Below are 16,108 nucleotides of genomic sequence, written 5' to 3'. Positions count from 1 at the left end.
CCTAGGAGACACACTTGTTGACAGCAGGTTGTGAAATCCTACAGATGTCACTAACAGATCCTGGAAGAATACCAAGGTGAACAATTTCAGGGTTGTGGTGACCTTGATAGACAATGGGAATACATGTCCAGCTGGTTCATTCAGAAGGAGGTCTTGATTCAGGAATCTGCAGATGTCAGCAATATTCTGCCTTGCAGGCCTTTCGCTCTGGTGCTCTGTCATGTTGAGAAAGCTGATGCTCTGCCAGTAAAGCTTGCACTGGGGATTATCACATCCTTCAAGCTGGATTTCTGTGTCCATTTCTTCAGTCTAGTATAGTAGTGTGTGGCTGAGGAGATGACTTGTACTCTTGTACTTCATCAGAGATTCAAGGAAAATTTGCATCAGCTGCTCCCATGCTACAGTGAAGGCTGACAGCAGGGAAAGATGACTCAAGATTAGTAAAGTCTAAAGTAGAAGAAACGACTTCCAATATGTTGGAAATTACCTATTAAGCAGCAAGTGCACACTCCCAGAAGAGGTCCTGTGAGCACAAGCCTTTCACATAGGTGGGACAGCAATGTAATTCAGTCATTTAAAGCTTTTCAGCCTGTCAATTACACAGAGCAATGAACCTTTTTGTGCTATCTCCTTCTTAACCCAGGATGATTTAATACAACTCAGGAAACCCGTGCACTGACTGTTAAAGTCAGAATGCAGGGTTAAAGTCTTAATTACCTCTTGGCCTATTTAAATTGGACATCCAAAATCTCCCCCAAGGTTTCCTGCATGTCTCCAAACAAGCCCCAGTGAAAGTCGAAAGTGAACGGGATGAAGTTGGGTTTGTGAAACGCTGGCATTTTTTGAGGATTTTTGCTCCCCCCACTACCCACTGCAGCTGAACCCACCCCGCACTTGGCAGTTAAAATTCCACCTGCTCTATTTTTTTCTAATTATAGCTTTTGTACAACCCAGTAGTTTTCTGATGTGATTTGTGCTAGTTGGAGCAGTATTACCTAATGGCCATTTTGTTAGGGCACACTTAGGCATTAATTCTCTACGAAGAGTGCCAAGAGCTATGTTGGCCTGTATTTTCACGGTGTCATGGAGACCCGCATCTTATCCGAAGTGGCAGCAGGACCCTGTATCCAGAAGCCCTGCCCTCATTCTTAACAGATCCTATTTTCACTGGACAGTGGGGGAAAGGGGGCAGGATGTGACTCACACATGGGGGAACCCTGAACCCAAAAGGGCCGCTTGAAGTCCCATTCCCCTTTTTGACAAATCAACTTTTCGCTGGGGAGGGGGGATGGTGAGGAAGAGGGCAGAGGGGCAAGATGTGACTCATACATGGTGAAATCTGAAACTTAGCAGGGCTATTTGAACTCAGTGCTGAGTTCAAACAGATCCTATTTCATTGGAGTGAGGCCTGTTTCCTTTTTATGAAAGCTCATAAAAGGTTGATAATGTCTGTGGAACTGTTAATCTTGTAATTGAAATCTCTTGCCCTTTAAATTTTGAAATAAAAAGCAGCTTGTTGAAAAAAATCAGTGCATGCAATTTTAATAGCTGTTTGTTGACACAAGTGTTATCATTATAGTATTTTTACTACTTGATTGCTTTCACAACCTATCATTATCACAGTGGGGGTTGGGACTGTAAATTCACAGTTTGATTGAACCTCTTGATCCAAGAGATTATTAGGGGATTAGCTGTCTTTGATGTAGAACTATGAATACAAATGTTTGCTTTATAAGGGATCTAGTCCTTGAGAGGTTATAAATGTGTTGAATGGGCTTTTGTCAATAAGAGTATTTTTATAGTGTAGTCTGTAATAGATACTTAGAATTTTATTTCATCTCATCATGGCTCCTGAGGTCTGTGGACACTGGGTGGGTTTGCATGGAAGATATAAGGGCAAAGGGTGGTGGGTGGGGGGCCATAGGTTGGCATGAGTTGGCACTAATTTGACATAGGGGCTATAAGGGGCCATGGGGAATGGGCATGAGAGCATGAGTTAGCATGGAGTATATGACGACCCAAGGGGGATGGGTAGAGGGGCATGGGTTGGCATGGAGGGTAAGAAGGGGCCATTGGGGTTAGGTAGGACATGGGTTGGCACAAGGCCACAGATGGGGCATGCAAAGTGGGTGGGGGTGTGAGGGCCTAACTGTTTTTATTACAACAGGGATGAAGTCCCAGAGCACCAAGATGGGCCTTTTAACCAGCCCGCTTCAGCACTCGGCAGCCCCTGTGGCTCCTCCAAAATGTTTCCGGGTCAGTGGGCCTAACTCCAGCACATAGTCCCCAACGAACAAAAAATTGGCCATTTGGGGATGTTTTTCCTGAGGTGGGTTCAACAATTTGGAAAATGCCCTGAACCTGTGCACCCACCTCTAGAAAAAAAAACTTGGGGCAGAATTTTGCCCTCGTTGGTCGGGCTCGGCGGGGGTGGACGGGGGCAGTCAGGAAGCCGACCGCTGCCCGCAATCAGGGCCTGACTGTGATTTCATGCTGGTGGGCCAATTAAGGATCAGCCAGCGTGAATTGCGAGCGGCAGCGCTCAGTGCTGCTGCCTGTGTGGGTGAGGAAGGAGGGCGAGCGAGGAACTTCACGCATGTGCACAAGGGTACGCTTGAAAATCTCCCTGAGGCACAGAACTGCCTCAGGGAGATGAAGGGTTTAAAAAAATAATAACATTTTTTAAAATGTTATAAAACATGACCCTCATGTGATTCTGTCACGAGTAAGGACATGTTTTAAACAAAATTTTTTAAATTTTATTTTATTTTTAATTTGATGTTGGAAACCTTGTCCCGCCCATGGATGAGGTTTGCAAAAAAATGCAGAGGCTACTTGGCCTTTTCACCTGCCACCAACCATAAGATTGGACAGGCAGTGAAAATTTCAAGTTAATTGATACTTTAACGGCCTTAATAACCTTTAATTGTCGGCGGGCACGCTGCTGATTCCCGCGTGCTCCCAACGACTGAACTATCACATGTCCACGTGCCGAGGTGAAAATTCTGCCCTTGGTCATGCTGTTGCATTGAGAGGCTTCTGCCCATTCATCAAAACTGTATGTTGTTAGCTTAGCAAATCCAGCATACAAGAGGGAATTGAGGGAAGGTAATCTAAATGTTATGATAAGTACTTCCAATTCCATCATCAAAATTCAACAGATCAACTTTATCTGAGAAGACATACTCTGGACACTTGTTAAAATTTTTATCAGAGAGGTGGACTGGAATGGACTAGAAAGATGATTTAAATACAATAGTAATTTCAGGAACTTTTATATTAAAATGATTAAAAAAAATTATTATTCTGAAACTTGTGAACTGCAATTATGTTCCATCACATTTGTTTATAAGGAAGAAACAATACAAAATATTTAGTTCACCCTATGTTCAAATAGTTTAGACATAGGTCCAAGGTCAGTGAATAAACCAATGCATAATCAACTTGATAATGCCCTTTTAGTTTGACATAGCATTGATCAGAAACCTTTTACAAGTCAGTGTCCGTTGTTCCCTAATATCTTGCTTTCATCATCACAATTTAACAGAATGGCTGGAGATTGAGTATACTTGATTACAGGGTCAGAAACTGGTAATGATGTCTTAGAGGTGTTCTCCTTTTTATGAGCCTGCTCTTCAATCCAAAACTGAAACATTGGCACAATCAATCAGGAGTTAGAAAGCTTGGGAATCTATAGTTTAATGGTTTTTCTGTCCTATTGTAAAATTAGTGTGTTAATTCTCTTCAAGCCTATAAATGAGACCCTCTTTGGAAGTACATGTTTTGAATTTTGTTATTCCTTTTTATTTTAAAAACTATAATTTCAAAATATGAGTATCAGGTTTTTATTTATACAAAGGATGAAATTAATTTATTGTTTACATTTATTCATTGACAGAACATGGACCTGAGCCATTTTTCTATTAAGTATTCATTTAGCTCTGCACAGGCAATTAATATCCAGCATTGTTCAAGTTATTCAACTTTCTAGTTCAGTGATTTGTTGTAACAAATTAAAGATTAAATACACTATTGTATAATAGTCTTGCCAATAACAAAGTCATGCTCTCCCCTTTGCTTCCACATCAGTAGGTTATGCAAGGTAAAAAAAAAACAAAGCTGAAGCAGAATATTTATCACAATTATGTATAAAAATTGTCATATTTTCAAAGGTTTTTTTTAAAGTACATGGCCTGAAAATCATATCTCAACAGTACCTCTCATCCATGAAACCTCAACTGCTGAGATGGACAAGCAGAGCAACTACATGGAACAGCACCGTTTGCATCATTCCCTCTAAGTCACATACCATTCTGTCCTTTAAATTTACCACCTTCCTTTCATCATTGTTGGATCGATAGACAGAATTTCTATTGGTGGAGCAACATGACCACAAAGACTGCAGCTTATTGTGGAGGAATTTGATCACATTCTCAGAGCAACTAGAGGGATAAAATAGATGCCAGCTTGCCACAATGCCACCCAGAACCTGAAAGCAGTTTTATTTTAATTCTGTCTTAAAAGTCTTAATGAAATATATAACCCATATGATGATAGGTGAATGTTTATATGAAACAATGGATTTTATGTGAAAATCTTCCAGTTGATGTGCAATGTACAAACTGCAGCTGCATCTGTGCATAATCCATTATTGTAACTCACATGGCTCATGATAAAACAGGTTAGAACTGATGTATCAAATTTTAATAACACCATTGTTACTGCCTACAGGACTCATGGTATTACAGGTTAGAACGGATATTTCACGGCAGCAAGTAGAGAAGATGTTCGGCTTAGAAGAATACTGGTGTCAGTGTGTAGCATGGAGTACTACAGGCACTACTAAAAGCCGAAAGGCTTTTGTTCGTATTGCATGTGAGTATCCAAACTTTACTACATATACAGCTTGTACGTCAGTATATATTAAGATTGCTGAAATTTGTAATTATGTTTTTGAAAAGCTCGCAGTTTGGTTCAGTTGGTAGTACTCTTGCCTGTGTCACGAATTTGTTAGATTAAGACCTACTCTAGGACCTGAGTGCATATCCTAGATTTACACTTCAACACCATACTTATGGATAAACACAAAAAACTGCGGATGCTGGAAATCCAAAACAAAAACAGAATTACCTGGAAAAACTCAGCAGGTCTGGCAGCATCGGCGGAGAAGAAAAGAGTTGACGTTTTGAGTCCTCATGACCCTTCAACAGAACTGAGTGAATATTAGGAGAGGGGTGAAATATAAGGTGGGGGGGGGGGAAGAGAAGTTGGGGGGGGGTGGTGTGGTTGTAGGGACAAGCAAGCACTGACAGGAGCAGATAATCAAAAGATGTCACAGACAAAAAAACAAAGAGGTGTTGAAGGTAGTGATATTATCTAAACAAATGTGCTAATTAAGAATGGATGGCAGGGCACTCAAGGTACAGCTCTAGTGGGGGTGGGGTGGAAAGACTAGCAGGGCATAAAAGATTTAAAAATAATGGAAATAGGTGGGAAAAGAAAAATCTATATAAATTATTAAAAAAAAACAAAAGGAAGGGGGAAGAAACGGAAAAGGGGTGGGGATGGAGGAGCGAGTTCAAGATCTAAAGTTGTTGAATTCAATATTCAGTCCAGAAGGCTGTAAAGTGCCTAGTCGGAAGATGAAGTGTTGTTCTTCCAGTTTGCGTTGGGCTTCACTGGAACAATGTAGCAAGCCAAGGATAGACATGTGGGCAAGAGAGCAGGGTGGAGTGTTAAAATGGCAAGCGACAGGGAGGTTTGGGTCTTTCTTGCGGACAGATCGCAGGTGTTTTGCAAAGCGGTCGCCCAGTTTACGTTTAGTCTCTCCAATGTAGTGGAAGCAACGAATGCAGTAGACTAAGTTGGGAGAAATGCAAGTGAAATGCTGCTTCACTTGAAAGGAGTGTTTGGGCCCTTGGACGGTGAGGAGAGAGGAAGTGAAGGGGCAGGTGTTGCATCTTTTGCGTGGGTATGGGGAGGTGCCATAGGTAGGGGTTGAGGAGTAGGGGGTGATGGAGGAGTGGACCAGGGTGTCCCAGAGGGAACGATCCCTACGAATGCCACTGGGGGGGGGGGGGGTGAAGGGAAGATGTGTTTGGTGGTGGCATCATGCTGGAGTTAAACTCCAATCTCCACCCCTCCATCATTTTCACATGGTCCATCCCTGACATTTCCCTTCCCTTCCTTGACCTCTCTGTCTCAATTTCTGATGATAGACTGTCCAGCAATATCCATTACAAGCCTACCGACTCCCACAGCTACCTCGACTACAGCTCCTCACACCCCGCTTCCTGTAAGGACTCCATCCCATTCTCTCAGATCCTTTGCCTCTGTCACATCTGTTCTGATGATGTTACCTTCAAAAACAATTCCTCTGACATGTCCCCCTTCTTCCTTAACCGGGGTTTTCCACCCATGGTCGTTGACAGGGCCCTCAACCGTGTCTGGCCCATCTCCCGCACATCCACCCTCATGCCTTCTCCTCCCTCCCAGAAACATGAAAGGGTCCCCCTTGTCCTCACTTATCACCCCATCAACCTCCACATTCAAAGGATCATCCTCCACCATTTCCGCCAACTCCAGCATGATGCCACCACCAAACACATCTTCCCTTCAACCACCGCCCCCCCCACCCCCCCGGCGGCATTCCGTAGGGATCATTCCCTCTGGGACACCCTGGTCCACTCCTCCATCACCCCCTACTCCTCAACCCCTACCTATGGCACATCCCCATACCCATGCAAAAGATGCAACACCTGCCCCTTCACTTCCTCTCTCCTCACCATCCAAGGGCCCAAACACTCCGTTCAAGTGAAGTAGCATTTCACTTGCATTTCCCCCAACTTAGTCTACTGCATTCGTTGCTCCCAATGCGGTCTCCTCTACCTTGGAGAAACCAAACGTAAACTGGGTGACCGCTTTGCAGAACACCTGAGGTCTGTCCGCAAGAAAGACCCAAACCTCCCTGTCACTTGCCATTTTAACACTCCACCCTGCTCTCTTGCCCACATGTCTATCCTTGGCTTGCTGCGTTGTCCTAGTGAAGCCCAACGCAAACTGGAAGAACAGCACCTCATCTTCCGACTAGGCACTTTACAGCCTTCTGGACTGAATATTGAATTCAACAACTTTAGATCTTGAACTCGCTCCTCCATCCCCACCCCCTTTCCGTTTCTTCCCCCTTCCATTTGTTTTTTTTAATAATTTATATAGATTTTTCTTTTCCCACCTATTTCCATTATTTTTAAATCTTTTATGCCCTGCTAGTCTTTCCATCCCACCCCCACTAGAGCTGTACCTTGAGTGCCCTGCCATCCATTCTTAATTAGCACATTTGTTTAGATAATATCACCACCTTCAACACCTCTTTGTTCTTTTGTCTGTGACATCTTTTGATTATCTGCTCCTGTCACTGCTTGCTTGTCGCTACAACCACACCACCCCCCCTCCCACTTCTCTACCCCCCAGCCCCACACCCCCCCCCACCCCACCTTAAACCAGCTTATATTTCACCCCTCTCCTAATATTCACTCAGTTCTGTTGAAGGGTCATGAGGACTCGAAACGTCAACACCATACTTATGGGGCTGGATTTTACGCTTTCAGGCAGGATGAGGAAGTCGGAATAGGAAGTGAGTGGTGGACTCACTTCCGTGCCCACCATCTCAATGTGGCTAATCAAGCATCGGATAGCCAATTATAGCACTCACCCAGGGGGAAGGTGGGCAGCTAACGGTGGGAAATGGGGGTTTGACGCCTACTTGGGAGTCTAGGGCTGGACATACAACAGCAGAGAGGTTAGGTTATGAACTGAAGTCAGTCCCGACCAACAATTTAAAGATGCCCTGCCCTCTCACTCTCTTATTTTTTGGTATGGCAGTCTAAAAATAGTGAATGATCTAATGGCATTTGAATGCTGCCAGCTTTACCAGCAGATGAATGTAAATAAGCCTATGGCATTATTTGACTACAAGGAAGTTCTTCTAGCCCACTGGCCAACCTTTTTCCCACAACAACATCACCACTCATCTAATTTGCTATTTTTGGAATCCCATGGTATGTAAATTAGCTAGGTAACAACCTGATGGCAATTTTAAAAGTAATTTATTGTGTGTGAATCACTTTGGGATTTCCTGGGCATGTGATAAGGTGCTATTTAAATGGAAATTGTTTCTTGCTAGCTTTTAAATAATAGTTGACAATGTACAGAAGAATGCATATCAAAGTTCAAATGGGTTTTATGGGCAGGATTTTCCACTAAATTGTGTTGGTTTTTCAGCACAATTAACCTGAAAGCAGCCAAACCAGAACACAAAAATTTAAGAATTTCGAGCACAAATTACTTCCAGGATAAATCAAGCTTCTGCAATTTTTTCACAAACTTAAAAAACACTGTCCTTGTAGCTGGCTCCACCCACATAGCTGCCCATGCCTCTAGATGAAATTAATCACCCAAGCGATTTTTCACTAGTTGTGCCTATTTGTGGACCTCCAAGGGCTCTCTGAAAATTAAGCTGATTCCATTAGGCACAAGGACACCAATATGCACCTTTTAGAAGTTTTTTTTTTAATTTGCTAATGATCTGACTACTGTACATCCCTGTTACAATTAAATAGTTCAGTATAGTTTTTAAAGTCATTTTCAGTTATTTAAAATAAGGTTACTCACAAGTGATGAACAAGATATTGATTAAAATGCTTGCCTGCCTGATAAAAGAATCTTTCATTGCATTACCAAACTGCAGCAGGTTATCACTCTTAAAAATATCAAGGAATATTTTGAATGCGAATGTTTAAGGAAAAACTATTGGATTCTAAAACACTGCCTGATTGTACTGGTTCATGAATGATTTTATGTTTGTCAATATGCAAATAAGTTTGAGCAGAAACATGAGGGAAAAAAAAGCATTTAAACTAGGGCAGTTTCGAACACAATTGGTACCTGGCTTGCTGATTGCATCTATATTTGGTCTATATTTTTAATGCTTCACTAGACATTCTTACGCTTAGCATACATTCATAAATGAGTGCAGGCACTTTACAAACTGGAATGTGATCTTATATGCATCAAACAGAAATGTTTGTTGCTTTAATGGATTCACTGAGTTGACGCAAACCCTGTCATATTCTCTTAGTCTTTGGAAAGCAAAATAATAAACCTTCGATCAGATCATGCGATTTGAGTCATAAACTATTAATCAAATTTATTCAAAGTATAAAGTAGACAGAGTGCTAAATCAATACAGCAGATTTTCAATCGATTACAAAACCTTTAACATTCACCTCTTTGATATACAAAAAATAATGCAGATTGATGGATTTTTCCAAAAACCCTAGTATTAAACCTGGCCCTAGGTCTGTAATTTAAACTTATATGTGTGAGCTCATCCAATTACATTTTCAGTTTCTATTTAATGACCTTAGATAAACGGCAGTATTGTTGGGCTTTGGGAGTGCCATTGCCCAGTGCTTCCCCCTCCCAGCCCCACTCACCCCCTGAGATAAACTGCTTCCTTCCCGACCCTCTTGTGATCCAATGTCACCAACCCCTTAAGCCAGGACGTCAATCCATGTCATGACCTCCTATCAACCTGGCCTTTCTGTTCTCCCTGATCTTCATAAAATAAATAAAGTTTCTCAATTTCCTTTAGACATCAATCCAATACATTTTTCTCCAAGCTGAAGGATTTGAATTTTTCTCCTTTCTTGGATCTTCCTTCTTGGTTCTTTTAAGCCACTTCACATTATATAATAGAAATTATGGTCAGAAGAAATCTATTTGGCCCATAGTGCCTGTTTGTTCTTCAACCAGAGCCAACCACTCTACCAAGTGTTTCTCGTCTCAAATTATGTGACGGCCAGACTATCTTATCACATTCACACCTCTCTGGCCCATTCTCCATAAAACACAGTTAATCTTCATCTGTAACTTTTTGTGGTCACTGCTCCCCACCATTACCTCTTGCTTGAACCCAAATGCTGTTTCTTGCCCATTCCCAGGTGCCAGCAACTCTGTGATTCTCTGGCAGGCACTTCCCTTCTATTTTGAGGCCTAGCTACTTCCGGGCTTGACCTTGACTTTGGGACCCTGACCAGTATTCAGTATTGTCATAATATTTCTGAGAACATGAAATGCCCTACTGCTTCCAACTGCATTCCATTGCCGCAACCTGCCCAACTTCAGCTCTTTTTTCACCACAACACTCCCTGTTGGACCTAGACATCAGCACCACTTGTACCTATATGCTCACAGAGCTCAATGCTACTACCTCCTTCCCTAACTGCCTACAGATACTAGCACCCTCACAGATCCACCAGACCTTTCAATTCCTCCTATTCTCCAGACTCCCACTTGAGTGTTCCTATTTATCCAAGTACTACATGACAGCTGCCCTGGCCTGTGAATACTCCTGTAGACCAGTCTTTCCCTCATGTCTCACAGAGGCCCAGCCATCTCCTAAAGTAATTTCAATCTACAGGCTATATTCCTCATGTGCCGCTAACCCAAATGTTCTGATTTATCCTCTCTGTTTATATGTTTCTAACACCTACACTAATCCTCTACTTTCTCCTCACCTCAGCTGTGCCAGTCCTTTCTGGACTTTCCTGAGCCTGATCCCTCTAGCCAATAAGCTTTGCAGCATAACCTCAGTTTTAGAAAGTATAAGAGACATAAACTGAATAGATCAGTAATGGAATGTACGTAGGAGCACATAGAGACATTGGAGGATATATAGAGAGGATAAAGTGCAGAGGAGATACTTCCAGTAAGAGTGAGAATAGAACAATAAAAAGGAGCTGCACAGAGAAAAACAGATACCATGATGGGAAGTGTATATTACAAACAAACAAAGAGAAAGATAAAAAGTGGAACATTTAGAAAAGGATTAGACAATGGGAAAGAAGCTAAGGCAGTTAGAGGAAGAGAGTTGTAATTTTACTTTGTTCATGAGCGATCCGTAATATCTTATTATGTTGTGTGTTACACATTATAACACCTCAGTTGCAAAAAATGGGCCTGAACTTCAGCAGAGTGGCAATAAGAGTTGAATTGCCACTCTGCTCCTACTTTCTTACCTGGAAATCTTTTTGATCCTGTCTCGCCCGACTTTATGACTCAGGCCAGATGAGAACTGTGCAGGGCAGTGCGCTCCTGAGGCCTTCAGTTGAGCACTGCAGAATCGGATGCTCCTTTTTGATGACACTGGCTACCGTAAATCAGGTAAGTTTAAAGGTGCAGCCACCTTCAAGCCAGGATTAAGGTAGATTTGTTTGGGAAGTGGTTAGAATTTAAGTGGTGGTGGGGGTTGGGGGAGGGGGTTGAGCAGTTGGAGGGGTTCAGGCAGTCAGGGAGTGGGGTCAGGCAGTCAGTTGGGGGATGTCAGGCAGTCAGGGGGATGCGTGGAGTAGGCTGGACATTTGGAGGAGATGGGCGGGGGGGGTTACAGAAGAGGGGTGGGGTGGTGGTCAGACAGCCAGGCAGGGAGGGTGGGACAGCCAGGGAGGGAGGGGCCGTTGTCTGGGGGGAGGTCAGGTCAGCAGTATGTGAGGGAGGGGTGGAGTGCCAGGTCAGGTCGGGCTGGGCTGGTAGCCGGGAGTTGGGGGGAGTCCCAGGGGGAGGGGGTGGCAGTACCGTGGGGCAGAGGATGGTTGGGGGGGATCCTCTGTGGGTTTAGGGCTTGAGGGGGGTGTTCCTTGGGGGTGGGGAGTCCCATGGCCGGCTACTCCAGGGATAGGCAGTGTCCCTTGGGGGCTCATGGAAGTCTGTGAGGGAGGGGACTCCTGAGAGGGGTTTGTCAGGTCATGGGGGGAGACCCCTGAGAGTTCAGGAGTTGCGGGGGAGTCCCATGAGGGTTGTCCCATGGGGGGATTACTTGAGGGGATGAGGCGAGTACCCTGGGGTTTCAGTGAGGTGGATGCTGGTATGTTTTTCCCAACCCTTCAGTTTGGAGTGATCAAATCCTCTATTAATAACCCCTCAGCAAACTCAAGATGAGGTCAAATAAGAAGGATGGTTTATTTTCCACACACACAAAAGGTGAGAAGTTGTTTTTGCAACATCTGCCCCTTTTAGCACTCATACAATAAAAGAGGGATAAGGGAAAGAAAGGGCAACAGGGCAAGACCCTAATAAAAATAATAGTTATGGTTCCTTGTGAGTCCAGAGTCCAGAATCAACAAAATCAACTCTCCTCCGTCTGGCTGAACTTGTTCTCTCACTGAACAATTTCTCCTTAAACTCCTCTCACTTCCTCCAAATAAAAGCTATGGGCCCCAGTTATGCCTGTCTCTTTATGGGGTATGCGGAACATTCCTTCTTCCAGTCCTACTCAGGCCCCCACCCACAACTTTTTCTCTGGTATATTGATGACTGCTTCAGTGCCGCTTCATGCTCCCGTCTGGATCTGGAAAAATTTATTAATTTTGCTTCCAATTTCCATCCCTCCATCATTTTCACGTGGTCCATCACTGACACTTATCTTCCCTTCCTTGACCTCTCACTCTCAATTTCTGGTGATAAACTGTCCACCAATATTCATTACAAACCTATCAACTCCCACAGCTACCTCGACTACAGCTGCTCACACCCTGTTTCCTGTAAGGACTCCATCCCATTCTCTCAGTTCCTTCACCTCCGTCGCATCTGTTCTGATGATGCCACTTTCAAAAACAGTTCCTCTGACATGTCTTCCTTCTTCCTTAACTGAGGCTTTCCACCTACGGTGGTTGACAGGGCCCTCAACCATGTCCGGCCCATCTCCCGTACATCCGCCCTCACACCTTCCTCTCCCTCCCCGAACTATGATGGGGTCCCCCTTGTCCTCACTTATCACCCCACCAGACTCTGCATTCAAAGGATCATCCTTCACCATTTCCATCAACTCCAGCATGATGCCACCACCAAACACATCTTCCCTTCATCACCCCTGGCGGCATTTTGCAGGGGTCATTCTCTCCAGGAAACACTAGTCCACTCCTCCATCACCCCCTACAACTCAACACCCTCCCATGGCACCTTCCCATGCAACCGCAGAAGGTGCACCACCTGCCCCTTTACTTACCCTCTTCTCACTGTCCAAGGGCCCAAACACTCCTTTCAAGTGAAGCAGCATTTCACTTGCACTTCCCTCAATTTAGTCTACTGCATTCGCTGCTCCCAATGTGGTTCCCTCTACATTGGAGAGACCAAACGGAGACTGGGTGACCGCTTTACGGAGCACCTTCGGTCTGTCCACAAGCATGACCCTGACCTTTCTATCGCTTGCCATTTCAGCACACCACCCTGCTCTCATGCGCACATGTCCATCCTTGGCCTGCTGCTATGTTCCAGTGAAGCTCAACACAAACTGAAGGAACAGTACTCCATCTTCCGACTAGGCACTTTACAGCCTCCCAGACTGAATATTGAGTTCAACAACTTTAGATCATGAACTTTTTCCTCCTTCCCGATCCCCTTTCCGATGCCCCCTTTTTACAATAATTTATATATATTTTTCTTTCCCCACAGATTTCCATTATTTTTAAATGTATTTCCATCCATTGTTTTATCTGTACCTTTTAGCCTATTTCGATACTCCCCCACCCAACCCCCACTAGGGCTGTCTATCCCTTGCTTGTCCTGCTTCCCACCCTTAATGTCCCCATAAGCACATTTCTTAGCTAATATCACCACCGTGAACACCTCTTTGTCTTTTTGTCTATGACATCTTTTGGTAATCTCCACCTATCACTGGCCTTTTCACCTCTTTTCTATTTTTCCTTGTTTCTGATGATGAGTCATTCGGACTCAAAACGTTAACTTATTCCTTTCCGCAGATGCAGTCAGACCTGCTGAGTTTTTCCAGGTATTTTTGTTTTTGTTTTCCAGCATCTGCAATATTTTGCTTTCATCCAGAATCAACAGGTCTGGTGGCCTATTCCTTCAGAGAGTAGCAAGCTGAATATTGCAAGGTGGTCTGACTTTCGAGAAGCGAGGACTTCCATGATGGAAGAAGGCACGTAGAGATGGATTAGTCTTGAAGGCACAGATACAGACATTCTAACGTTCCAGTAGTTCACTGTGTAGATGAGGGCCAGACACAGCTCTCTGGACAGAGCTCTTTCTGCTGCTACCTGTTAGATGATAAAATTGTAGACCTCTTTTTTTTATTCATTCTCAGGATGTGAGCTTCGCTGTCTGGGCCCACCCCTAGTTGCCCTTGAGATGGTGGTGGTGAGCTGCCTTCTTGAACCGCTGCAGTCCTTGTGGTGTAGGTAGACCCACAGTGTTGTTAAGGAGGGAGTTCCAGGATTTTGACCCAGCAACAGTGAAGGAACAGCAATATATTTCCAATTCACTATCCAGGATACCGAGTGCTTTGGAGGGGAACTTCCAGGTGGTGGTGTTCCCATCTATCTGCTGCCCTTGTCCTTCTAGTGGTCATGGGTTTGGAAAGTGCTGTTGGTGGACTCTTGGTGAATTTCTGTAGTGCATCTTGTAGATGGTACACACTGCTGCTACTGTGCATCGGTGGTGGAGGGAGTGAATCTTGTTAGAGCTGCACTTAACCAGGCAAGTGGGAAGTATTCCACTACATTCCTGACCTGTGCATTGTAAATGGTGGACAGGCTTTGGGGAATTAGGAGGTGAGTTACTCACAGCAGGATTCCTAGCCTCTGACCTGCCATTGTAGCCATTGTATTTAGATGGCTAGTCCAGTTCAGCTTCTGGTCAATGGTAACCTGGAGAATGTTGATAGTTGGGGGATTCAGTGACGGTACACCAAGGGATGATGGTTGGATTCTCTCTCATTGGAGATGGTCATTGCCTGGCACTTGTGTGGCACGAATGTTACTTGCCACTTGTCAGCCCAAGCCTGGATATTGTCCAGGTCTTGCTGCATTTGGACATGAACTGTTTCATTATCTGAGGAGTCACGAATGGTGCTAAACATTGTGTAATCATCAGCGAACATCCCCACTTTTGACCTTATGATGGAAAGAAGGTCATTGATGAAGCAGCTGAAGATTATTAAGCCTAGGACACTACCATGAGGAACTCTTGCAGTGATGTCTTGGAGCTGAGATGACTGACCTCCAACAAACTCAATCATCTTCCTTTGTGCTAGGTATGACTCCAACCAGTGGAGAGTTTTCCCCCTCATTCCCTTTGACTCTAGTTTTGCTAGGACTCCTTGATGCCACACCTGGTCACATGCAACATTGATGTCACGGGCAGTCACTCTCACTTCATCTTGGAGTTCAGCTCTTTTGCCCATGTTTGAACCAATGCTGTAATGAGGTCAGGGGCTGAGTGACTGTGGCGGACCCTAAACTGGGCGTCAGTGAGCAGGTTATTGCTAAGCATGTGCCACTTGATAGCACTGTTGATGACCCCTTCCATTACTTTGCTGATGATGGAGAGTAGACTGATGGGGCGGTAATTAGCTGGGTTGGATTAGTCCTGCTTTTTGTGTACAGGACATACCTGGGCAATTTTCCACATAGCCGGGTATATGCCAGTGTTGTGGCTGTACTGGAATGGCTTAGCGAGGAATGCGGCAAGTTCTGGAGCATAATTCTTCAGTACTATTGCTGGAATATTGTCAGGGCCCATAGCCTTTGCAGTATCCAGTCCCTTCAGCCTTTTCTTGATATCAGCGGAGTGAATCGAATTGGCTGAAGACTGGCATCTGTGATGCTGGGGACCTCTGGAGGAGGCTGAGATGGATCATCCCCTCGGCACTTATGGCTGAAGATTTTAACACATGTTTCAGCCTTATCTTTTGCACTGATGTGCTGGGCTCCTCCATCATGGAGGATGGGGATGTTTGTGGAACCTCCTCCTCCAGTGGGTTGTTTAATTGCCCACCACCATTCATGACTAAATGTGGCAGGACTGCAGAACTTAGATCTGATCCGTTGGTTGTGAGATCACTTAGCTCTGTCTATCACTTGTTGCTAATGCTGCTTGGCATGCAAGTAGTCCTGTTTTATAGCTTCACCAGATTGACACCTCATTTTAAGGTACGTGCCTAGTGTTGCTCCTGGCATGTCCTCCTGCACTCTTCATTGAACCAAGGTTGATCGCCTGGCTTGATGGCAATTGTAGAGTGGGGGATATGCTG

General features: G+C 44.4%; 1 protein-coding gene across 1 annotated transcript in view; it reads left to right on the top strand.

Annotated features, from left to right (window-relative positions):
* unc5a (unc-5 netrin receptor A) overlaps positions 1-16,108 on the top strand; it is a 293,027-nt gene that overhangs the window by 45,311 nt on the left and 231,608 nt on the right. The window contains exon 2 of the mRNA XM_041194385.1: positions 4,732-4,875. Within this exon, the coding sequence (XP_041050319.1) occupies positions 4,732-4,875 (144 nt within the window). The remainder of the gene's footprint in view (positions 1-4,731; positions 4,876-16,108) is intronic.

The sequence above is a fragment of the Carcharodon carcharias genome, chromosome 8, assembly GCF_017639515.1.
Source record: "Carcharodon carcharias isolate sCarCar2 chromosome 8, sCarCar2.pri, whole genome shotgun sequence".
Lineage (NCBI taxonomy): Eukaryota > Metazoa > Chordata > Chondrichthyes > Lamniformes > Lamnidae > Carcharodon > Carcharodon carcharias.
The sequence above is the reverse complement of the archived record's forward strand: the minus strand, read 5'-3'. Positions and strand labels throughout refer to the sequence as shown.